Here is an 11221-nt window from a genome sequence, read left to right on the forward strand (position 1 = left end):
ATTCTTTGACAATTCAAAATTGAGTCAGGCTGGAATTATAGCTCAGTGGTAGAATGTTTGCTTAAGGTGTGTGAGGCCTGGGGTTCAATCCCCAATACCACAAGAAAAAAAATTTCAAAGATGAATCAGATTGGCAGTGCTGATCTTATTCTATGTTCTGACTGTAAAGATAAAAAGCTGTCTTGAACAGATAGCTCTCTTGTTGCTTCTGTGTGGTCAAGGTGATGCTTGTGCTTAAAGCAACCATCTGTGTGGTGTGCAGGGTTCTCCTGGTGTCGCCCTTTTCTAGAACTGAGCAGGTTTCTCTTAAGAAACTATTTCAAATGTGTGAAGGCTAATTAAGAGCTAATCTTTCTTAGCAAGATTATTTTTGCCAGAATTTTTTAATCTATGACTGTTTCTTTCGCACTGTGAGCTGTATGGAAGCAATGGTTGTGGACAAGGCTGATTTAATCACGTGTTGCTTGTCACCAGACATGTGCTCTGTTGCCACCTTCCTGTGTGTTCCTAGGAGATTGCTGTGTGCCTAGAAACTTGATCTAAGCTGTTAACTTTGCCACCTCCCTGCCTGAGCACTTCCTCCCCCCCCCTTTTTTTCTCTGCAGCCATCAGAGGGTATCCACAGAAGATCCGGAGTTTTGAAGAAGCCCGAGGTCTAGACCGAATTAATGAGCGGATGCCACCCCGAAGAGAGGGTGGGCATCCTGATGGGCCAGTGAAGATGGTCCACTCACACGCTGCACGAAGGGGCGACCACAGAAAGAAAGCCCTGCAATGACTTGGAGCCCCGTGCAGCCCAGATGAGTTCCAACCCTGCGATCAAATCATATTTATTTATTATTGGAAATGAAACAGAAACAACTCAAACAACTTAAACATGGAGGTGCATTTGTAATTCAGCCGCATTTATTCTGTAAGAAAGATGACCATTTTATAAATTCTTTTAATTTATGTTCAATATATATAAAAAGTACTTCTGTTTTGTTCCCCGCGCCCCTTGTGGATCTGATTGTCGTCAGTGAGTGTGTGTGTGTGTGTGTGCGCACGTGTGTGTGTGTGTGTGTATTGAAGCTTTGTTCTGTAAAGGAGTCTGTCCCCTAATAAAAAGGGACTTGAAAGCCTCAACCCTGGGTTTCTGATTCAGGCTACTACTTAGCCCTTCTCTTGTCCGGGGAGGTGATTTCTTTCATTGAAGACTTGTAATTTTACTAACTCCAACATGTCTTCTCATTCCCCTTTCTGTTTGGTACCGTTGAAGAAAACCTCAGGTGGCAGTAGCTAAAACTGCTTCTGTTCTGAGGGAAACTTGAACTTCCAAGAGAATAACTTAATCTAATGATTTTTAAGATCCAGGTGGGACTGGCTTCTGTAATAATTTATTTTTGGACTCTTCAGTTCCATGAGTGTGAGGTTTTTGTTTGTTTGTTTGTTTGTTTGTGATACACAGCATTGAACCCATGCCTCACACATGGCATAAATGTCCTCTGCCTCTCAGCTGTGCCTCCACTCATAGGTTTATTTTAATGGTTCTAATACTGTTCCTCCTAAAAAAGTGAGATGGCTAAGGCTGATGACTTGAGTTTGATCCCCAGGATCCACATGGTGGAAGGAGAGAGAGAACCAACTCACAGAAGTGATCCTCTGACTGCCACACAAACACTGTGGAACACACATAGATAAAAAAAATTAATAATACTGAGAGGTTTTCTTAGAATTGCTTAAAGTCCCCTTGGAAGTTTAAGGGAGATTTTCAAGGTTTCAATTGTTGCTAGATTCTTTTGTTTTTATTTTTTAATCCCAGATGAATCCATCTGCAAAGGAAGTTGAGTATTTTCTGAAGGCCTGCAGGACATGCAGCACTGAGACCTGGCTTTGCCCTTCTGTGTCATCACATCAGGCATGCGTCTGTTTTTCCCAGCATGCATCTGTTTTCCACTGTCAGTCTGTCTAAAAGGAACTTATTAGATGGTGGAGTGGGGTCCTTATAAACTGACCCTTGTTAGAGGGATCCGATGAGTGAGGCTTCTGGTCTAAAGTTAATTAGAAAACTAGCTTCTAGTCATGGGGTCCTCATCCCTCAGGGGTCATTGGGCTGAACTCTGTGGAACCTTGGTTAGCATAATTTGGAATCCAAAATTAGGGACTCAGATATAATTACCCCTTAGACTTTTATTTTTTTTTGACACAGAGTCTCACTATATAGGCCTGGAACCCACAGAACTCCGCCTGCATCTGCCTTGTGATTGCTAGGATTAAAGGAATGCACCACCACATTTGACTTTGATTTTAATTTCTGAGACAGGCTCTTATGTAGCCCAGGCCAGCCCAGACTTATTATGTAGCTGAGGCTGCCCTTGACCTCCTGATCTCTTGCCTTTACCTCCCAAGTGCAGGTATTACAGGTATGCCCCACCACTCCTGACTAGCTTGTTGGGCTTTTTTTCTTTAAATTTTTTAAAGAATGTCCTAACTTAGAAGATTTAGGACTGCTTGGACGTCACCTTTAGCTCCATCTGATCACAGGTACCATGTCACAGCACTCACTGGTGAGCTTTATGATGACTTGGATTCTGAGCCCCTTGGTCAAAGCTTGTAGAACTTTTTGATGTGATGTGGGAATCTAGCATTAAAGTAAGTATCTCGGACAATAATATAGCACATTGGAAGATTTGGGAAAAGCATAAAAACAACAGTAATTTTTACTTTTTTAAAAAATTTGATTTTTATGAGGAAAATGAAAGGTTAGCTTGTTTATCTGTGGGATTTTTTGGATTTATTTTATTTTATGTGAATGAGTGTTTTGTCTGAATATATGCATGCGTGCCATATGTGTGCCTGGTGCACAAAGTCAGAAGAGGATGCCCCAGGTTATCTGAAGCCTTGAACTAGAGTTACAGATGGGTGTGAGCCACCTTATGGGTGCTGGGTTTGAACCCAGTACTCTGCCAGAGCAGTAAGTGCTCTAAACCACTGAGCCATTGCTCCAGCCCCATCTGTTTTTGTTTGTTCTTTTTTAAATACCTTTGCTAACATTTTGCAGTTTATTCATGACAGAGATCAAAGTGTTCTTGGGAGTTGTAGTGTTCCTGCATGGATTGCTTTGTTCATAAAAGAGAGCCAAGTGTGATGGCACAGGTCCACAGTCCCAGCATTGGGGATGTGGAGGCAGAAACATCAGTAAGTTCACGGTCATCCTTAGCTGCCTAATGCATTCCAAGGCCAAGGGACAGGTCTTGTCTTTGAGCCTATGATGTCACTCAGATAACTGGAGCCCACTGGTGAAGAGACAACCAGCTTCTGCTAGTTGGCCTCTCAGCTCCATATGTGCTATTTCATGCATATACAAAATAGGTAAATATAAAAATTTTAATAAAAAATGGTGGCTGGACACCAGCTGGTGGTGGCGCATGCATTTAATCCCGGCACTCAGGATCTCTCTGTGTTTTACTACATCTTTCCCCTGTATTCTAAATATGCCAAAAACACTTCCCTCTTTTTCGGTTTTCACATTAGGTCCACAGGGATCTTCTTTTTCAGAAACTTCTCCCATTCAGAGAAATTACAGTAACCACTTCTTAAAGCAGTTCTCTAGGAATGGCAGAGCCCTCCTTTGCAAACCTCTGAAACACCATTTTAAAGTGGATACTCCACACAGAAAGGGCTTTCCAGCTGTGGTTAAATATGCGCATATGAAACTTCACACTTACCAAAGACTAAGTTTTAAATAGAAATTTAAAAATTTGTCTGACATAAAGGGAACATCCCTTTTCAATCTCTGTGTTCTGATAAAATCTGAATAATACATGTGTGTGCTTAGATGGTCTGTATGTGCTTAGATGGTATGTGTGTGCATAGATGGTCTGTGTGTGCATAGATGGTATGTGTGTGTATGTGTGCATAGATGGTGTGTGTGTGTGTGTGCATAGATGGTCTGTGTGTGCATAGATGGTATGTGTGTATATGTGTGCATAGATGGTCTGTGTGTGCATAGATGGTATGTGTGTATATGTGTGCATAGATGGTCTGTGTGCTTTGATGGTATGTGTGTGTGTGTGTGCATAGATGGTCTGTGTGTGCATAGATGGTATGTGTGTATATGTGTGCATAGATGGTCTGTGTGTGCTTTGATGGTGTGTGTGTGTGCATAGATGGTCTGTGTGTGCTTTGACGGTGTGTGTGTGTGTGCATAGATGGTCTGTGTGTGCTTTGATGGTGTGTGTGTGTGCATAGATGGTCTGTGTGTGCATAGATGGTCTGTGTGTGCATAGATGGTCTGTGTGTGCTTAGATGGTCTGTGTGTGCATAGATGGTCTGTGTGTGCTTAGATGATCTGTGTGTGCATAGATGGTCTGTGTGTGCTTAGATGGTGTGTGCTTAGATGGTGTGTGGGTATATGTGCATAGATGGTCTGTGTGTGCTTAGATGGTGTCTGTGTGCTTAGATGGTCTGTGTGTGCTTAGATGGTGTGTGTGTGCTTAGATGGTGTGTGGGTATGTGTGTATAGATGGTCTGTGTGTGCATAGATGGTCTGTGTGTGCATAGATGGTCTGTGTGTGCATAGATGGTATGTGTGTGTGTGTGCATAGATGGTCTGTGTGTGCATAGATGGTATGTGTGTATATGTGTGCATAGATGGTCTGTGTGTGCTTTGATGGTGTGTGTGTGTGTGCACAGATGGTCTGTGTGTGCTTTGACGGTGTGTGTGTGTGTGCATAGATGGTCTGTGTGTGCTTTGATGGTGTGTGTGTGTGCATAGATGGTCTGTGTGTGCATAGATGGTCTGTGTGTGTATGTGTGCATAGATGGTGTGTGTGTGTGTGTGCATAGATGGTCTGTGTGTGCTTTGATGGTATGTGTGTGTGTGCATAGATGGTCTGTGTGTGCATAGATGGTCTGTGTGTGCATAGATGGTCTGTGTGTGCATAGATGGTATGTGTGTATATGTGTGCATAGATGGTCTGTGTGTGCTTTGATGGTGTGTGTGTGTGCATAGATGGTCTGTGTGTGCTTTGACGGTGTGTGTGTGTGTGTGTGTGCATAGATGGTCTGTGTGTGCATAGATGGTCTGTGTGTGCATAGATGGTCTGTGTGTGCTTAGATGGTCTGTGTGTGCATAGATGGTCTGTGTGTGCTTAGATGATCTGTGTGTGCATAGATGGTCTGTGTGTGCTTAGATGGTGTGTGCTTAGATGGTGTGTGGGTATATGTGCATAGATGGTCTGTGTGTGCTTTGACGGTGTGTGTGTGTGTGTGTGTGTGCATAGATGGTCTGTGTGTGCATAGATGGTCTGTGTGTGCATAGATGGTCTGTGTGTGCTTAGATGGTCTGTGTGTGCATAGATGGTCTGTGTGTGCTTAGATGATCTGTGTGTGCATAGATGGTCTGTGTGTGCTTAGATGGTGTGTGCTTAGATGGTGTGTGGGTATATGTGCATAGATGGTCTGTGTGTGCTTAGATGGTGTCTGTGTGCTTAGATGGTGTGTGTGTGCATAGATGGTCTGTGTGTGCTTAGATGGTGTGTGCTTAGATGGTGTGTGGGTATATGTGCATAGATGGTCTGTGTGTGCTTAGATGGTGTGTGTGTGCTTAGATGGTGTGTGTGTGCATAGATGGTCTGTGTGTGCTTAGATGGTGTGTGTGTGCATAGATGGTCTGTGTGTGCTTAGATGGTGTGTGTGTGCAGTGCTGGGGTTGCTAACTAGTGTGTTACAATGCCTCCATTTTCTTTGCAACCTCAAGGCAACAGATACCTCTTTTGTCACTAGATATTAACTATCAAAGTATATATGACTTGTCACATGACGATGGGGGTGCTTGATGTGGTTCTTTGCCTAGGAACAGAGATGTCAGACTGTCAGGGAATGCCAGCATTGCTCCCATCTACCACTTCCTCTCTTTCATTGCCTTTTCTCTTCTTCCAGAGTAGCTTGCTGTTCAGTGAAGCAAGTTTCCCTTGCTGGCAAACACTTCTTTTCTTACCCTGACAACTTAGAATGGGAATTAAAAACCCTCTTGTTTTGGTCAGTAGAAAATCAGTTGATGACCTTAAGGAGCAGAGGTAGAATCTCTGAAAATGGAGTCGCTCTGAGACTTTTTCAGCCTTCACATTATTCCTTAGTTACTTTTCTCCGTGTGGCTTTCAAACACAAAGTCTGAGGCAGCTGGTGTATGTAAGAAAAATATCCTAAGTCATGTGAGATGCAGCTGGGCTTCCTGCTTATAGCCATTGTGCAAGAGTTCTCCAGTCTTCAATTGAGGAAGCCCAAATCCCTTCCCTCTGCCTTATGTAAACCTTGTAGCTGATCTCCCAAGTATCGCCTATATCATATCTATAAATGTCTATAAAGTTCACACTCTAGAGAACTAAGTCTATGCCGGCCAATCTGAGTGACCACTCAGTTATACTAGTTTAAGAAAATCCTGCCCCACACTGTGGTTCATAGTTTCCTTCATATTAGTGATCATCGGTTCTTCTGCTCAATGTTTGTTTTGAAGATAATTTCCTAACCAGTAAACATTTGAGGTCGCATTCTAGAACCCCAGGATTTAACCTAGATGTTATGGTAACGGCAGAACCCAGGTTTCTTGCTTTCAGTTTTCCCTACCCAGGCAGAAAACAATTCCAGAGGAAGAGTGGACGTCAAGCCCAGTGTTGGGTATGAGGCTCCAGTTTGCTAGATTGTTTGTGGATTTAGCCATGGGGTTTGACCTCATCTGACAGCCACCTCATCTTTCCTGTAGTCTGTTAGACTGGTGTAAAGGGCAGCTGGGATGGGCCAGTGAGACACCAGCGAGGAAGCTGTGGGTCACATGGAGGAATCCTTTAGTCCTTGCCATGGTCACAAGCTCATAGGACAGCCGTAAGAAAGAACAGACATGTGTAGAGAAGAAAGCTGGTCAGCCAAAGGACAGGGACAATGCTCTCATCTTGGATGCCAGCAGTGAGCTGTGTTAACAATAGGGCTCTGTGCCATTGAGTCTGAGAGAGGGAACTACATGACTTTGGGACTGGGAGCTGTCCTGCCTCTATCTAGCCAGCCAAAGTGAATGGGGTCAGTGTTAGCTGCTTTCATCTATGCAGTCACAAAGGTAAAGATGATACTGCGGGCATATTCCCTCCTGGGAGGCCTTGACCTTGCGCCTCAGCAACCGTGGCAAGACGTGCTAAATAACACCTTTGTTTGAGCCAGGGTTATGCATCGTCAACGCTTTTATGCCAAGTCTAGGTGGTTTCAGATCAAGCAGCGAGGACGTGGACATGGACCATCCCTCTGTGCAGCTCTGAAGTAGAGCCAAGCACGCTGCCTGCCTGTAAGTCCCTGCCACATTCCCTTCGATCCTTTTCACCATTTTCCAGGTCCCCCCTCCGTGTCCTTTTGGTTTGAGGGGGGCATATCAAAGTGAAGTGCACATGATTAGAAGCAGGCAACCAGAGATTGTGATTTGTGATGGTAAGATGTGATTTGGATTGGGCACAGGATGAAGCAAGAGATCACTGCAAATTTGAGGCGAGCCTGGTCTCACAGTGAATTCCAGGCTAGCCAGGGCTATATAATGAAAACCTGCATTGAGAACAAGAGAAAAAGAAAATGTGTTTTTGTCTGTCCCCGAACTTTTGTAAAGATGCCATCAGGAGCTCCTCAAATTCCTTTCTCACAGCGTTCTAATCCGTAGCTCTTCTTCCTAATAGGAGTATCATCGACCTTCTCCTGGGTCGGTTCCCGGTCTTGCTGCCTAGGTGATGAGGTGGTCACACATGCCGATCTAGCTGGTGGCTCTCTGAATGATGGGCTATTTGCTTGTGCTTAGAGGTTACCTGCATTCTCTTGCTTTCTGTTATGTTAAAGACAGTTGTGGAAATGTTACTTATCAACAGGAGACATTAATAAGTCTTTATGAATAATAAAATTTTGTAAGAACTTTCTTACTGTATATTGGAAGTCATTAAGAGTAAAAGAAGAAAATGCCCTTAAAATTGAAGAAAAACTTCATTGACTCCCTGTGTCTTTATTTCCTTGATTTCTTAGTAGAGGGACTTACTAAGTTTGGCTCTGACCTAGGTAATAACTCGAGAGGCAAAGGAAAGCCTGGTTTCTGATGTCTGGTCTGGTCTCTAACAACACCAACGAAGTCCTTTCCCAAGAAATGACCTCCCCTCCCCCAGCCACAGTTATCACTCTGATGGCCTCTTCCGAGTTTCTGTTTTTCCCCACATAAATTCCCTTCCTTTGCCTCTTGCCCCCTCCTGGAATTATGCCCACAACTAACTTCTGCTCTAGTCCCTGATTCTTCTGTGACCTCTCCAGCAGAGGCCCCTCCTTGAAGTTTGAAAAAGAAAAATGATAACCCAGAAAATAGTCTTTACAAAGCACAAAAAAATATGTTTTGCAATAGTCATTTAATAAGTGTGCATATGATCTTAACCATAGATATGGGTGGATTCCAGCCTGGGAAAAGTCAGAGGCCAGAAGGGAGTTGATGGAGAGTTGTAATACCAAGCTTAGAAGGACCAGACCAGCCTTGGAGTCCTCTGAAGAGAACATAGATCCCAAGGGGCTGTGAATGCGCAAGAGCGGATAAGCATCGCTGCACAGCTTGGGGCTGGGGATAGGGAAAGCCTGGGGCCCCGGAGAGGGACTTGGATGGATTTTGACAACAGAGGTGGAAAGGCTAAATCTAGGTCTACTGGACCCAAATTGCAACATTGACATCAAATACAGCTACAGTGTGCAATTTTCAGACCAGAAAAATGAGCCCAGATTTTTAACTGCACAAGAGCCAAGTGAATATTTTATGTTGTTACCCCAGTGACTTCCTGAGCTAACAGTGGCCTTATCCCTTTGCTAAAGCTCCAGTGAGATGAGGTAATGTTTGCCCTTATTTGTAGAGTCGTGGGAAGCTGCTTAAGAGCCTAGGAAAGAAGGATGACACACTGAGTCACACTGACCCTGCTAGATCAGAATCTAATCCCCACTTTGTGGTCTGCTATGGGTAGTAAGATGATTTTCTCCTCCTCCTCCTCCTCCTCCTCCTCCTCCTCCTCCTCCTCCTCCTCCTCCTCCTCCTCCTCCTCTTCTTTCCTTCCTTCCTTCTTATTCCTTCTCTTTTTAAAGATCACAACTCTTAAGATTGTCTTAAAAATCTGCTTATCAACAGTGGGCTGGTCACTTAGGGGGGTAAATTAAGTCTTAATGTTGATACAGTGGAGACAGTTCATCATAGAACTCTAGGAGGCAGAAAGACAGGTTAGCCTTTGTTTGGAGACTAGCACTCTACCTCATGGTACTCTCTGGCCAGCCAACCAGCCCTCTGTCTCCCTTATCTCAGTTTACCTGAGCTGGAAAGGAAGGCTGAGGCAGACCTAATTTTCCAGCCCCTGGGTCTGTGCCCTTGTCTTTGGTCAAGGTGACTTGGCTTGCGTTCCCACTGACGTCATCATTTATATCCTCCTCTGTAGAGTCTGCTTTCTTGAGAGCTGGCAACTTGTTCTTTTCATCCTTTGTAAGAACTGAAGGAAGTCTGTCTAGCTCGGCCCTTCTCGGAGGCATCCTGCTTGCCCATAGCATCTGTTTGTTCGCCCATGAAAAGGAACACAGGGTGGATGTTATGTCAGTCAGTGTCCAGGCCACCTGCAGGACAGGCTAGATAAACTGGGCAAGGACTGCTTCTTTCCATAGCCTTTGGGGTTTAGATGTTGAGAACCATGAGGTGCCTATTATATGTGTGCTATGAAAATATTTGTGCAAGGCAGGCCTAAAATCCCGAGCCTCTGATTCCCTTGGCTTTTACATACCTGTCCTGACTGCGAGGCCTGACACTCACCATCCTTGACCTGCACTGTGGGGTTTTGTTGTTGTTCATTTGGTTTTTTTCTTTCCCACTCAGAATTCCTTCACTTTGCTGTGACTGAATAAAAACAAAACAAAACACATACTTCCAAATAGGCCAGTGTGTAAGAGGGCCCTTGGAGCCCCAAAGTGGGTCACTTCACTTTCCTGCCTTGTTCGCCCCTGTTCCCATGAGTGGTTGGCATATGTGGGGCCATTGATAGAGTTCATTTGGCAGCACTGCAGGAGCTGGAGTCAGGAGATGGCCCCAGGGGTGAAACAGAGTCCCTGCCTGGGCTAGTATATCCATGGTGACTTGGCTCCTGTTCCTCGCGGTTGGGTTACCTGTGGTCCCCTCTAAAGCGGTCTGCATGTCCTTGGTTACTCCCATCTGGTCTGTAGAAAGAAGACACTCTTCTAGGAGCACAAATCCAAATGGCTGTGAAAGCCTACCTGAAGAATGGACTGCAGGTTGTCCCAGGGAAGGAGCTAGCAGATGCTTTTCTCTCTTAACTGGAGGACAAACAGAAACCTGCAGCAGAGATGTCAGGGTGACTCATCCAAGTGGTAGACTCTTCTCAGCACTAATTGGTCACCACTTGACTAATGGCACTTTGAGTTGGTGGCAGAGGACCGAGTACTGGTGGGGGAGTTGCCTAGGCCAGAATTGGCTGCCTGGGGCTGGGTGGAGCTCCTGGTGACTGGAATCAGATAGCCAGGATAAACAGACCAGTTACATAACTGTGTTTACTTGGGCTCAGGTGGCAGTGGAGGCACCAGCAATCCTTGACCCAAAGGCCATGCCAGAGGTGTGCAGGTGACTGACTAATAGGGAGGGAGGTCCCTTTTAAAGCAGACGGCATGTAGGAGACAGGATGGCGTACTGACCAGAGCTGCACTCTCTGGGACAATGCTGCCTAGCTCTGTATGCCATGGGAAGCTGCCCGGCTGTGAGTCAGGCAGGCAGCAGCCCTGAGCTGAAGCTCGGAAGGAGGAGTCGGGAAACCGGACACCTGGCTCTTAGTGCAATCTCAGAACCTTGCTACATTTTTCTCTTTAATCTTCTTAAAAGAGAAGGAATTCTCCCTAAATATGGACAGAAAAGGGGATTATTCAAGTTTCCTTGGATTTCTCTAACCCACGGTCCTAGCAATCTTGCGTCCTGTGTTTTGTGAGGCCAACCAAATACTTGTGAACACAGCGGGCTCCAGCCTGAGAGGTGCTGAGCCAGTCCAGGCCTGAGCGGCCAGGCAGAGCTAAAGCAGCTAAGCAAAAAGCTCAGCTCTCCAGTGCCCCCCTCCTCCCCACATGCGTCCTCTGAGACTTGTTTACTGGATTCCCCATTCCCATAGAGATGGGACTGGTAGCCCGTCCTCAGCTCTTTGTCCATAGC

General features: G+C 45.2%; 1 protein-coding gene across 5 annotated transcripts in view; it reads left to right on the forward strand.

Annotated features, from left to right (window-relative positions):
- Positions 1–960, forward strand: part of Ppp3cc (protein phosphatase 3 catalytic subunit gamma) — a 70220-nt gene extending 69260 nt beyond the window's left edge. For all 5 annotated transcript variants that reach the window (XM_057786092.1, XM_057786094.1, XM_057786095.1 and 2 more), the window contains one exon: positions 606–960. In XM_057786092.1, the coding sequence (XP_057642075.1) occupies positions 606–778 (173 nt within the window). In that variant the 3' untranslated portion in view covers positions 779–960. The remainder of the gene's footprint in view (positions 1–605) is intronic.
- Positions 961–11221: the final 10261 nt, after the last annotated feature.

The sequence above is a fragment of the Chionomys nivalis genome, chromosome 12, assembly GCF_950005125.1.
Source record: "Chionomys nivalis chromosome 12, mChiNiv1.1, whole genome shotgun sequence".
Lineage (NCBI taxonomy): Eukaryota > Metazoa > Chordata > Mammalia > Rodentia > Cricetidae > Chionomys > Chionomys nivalis.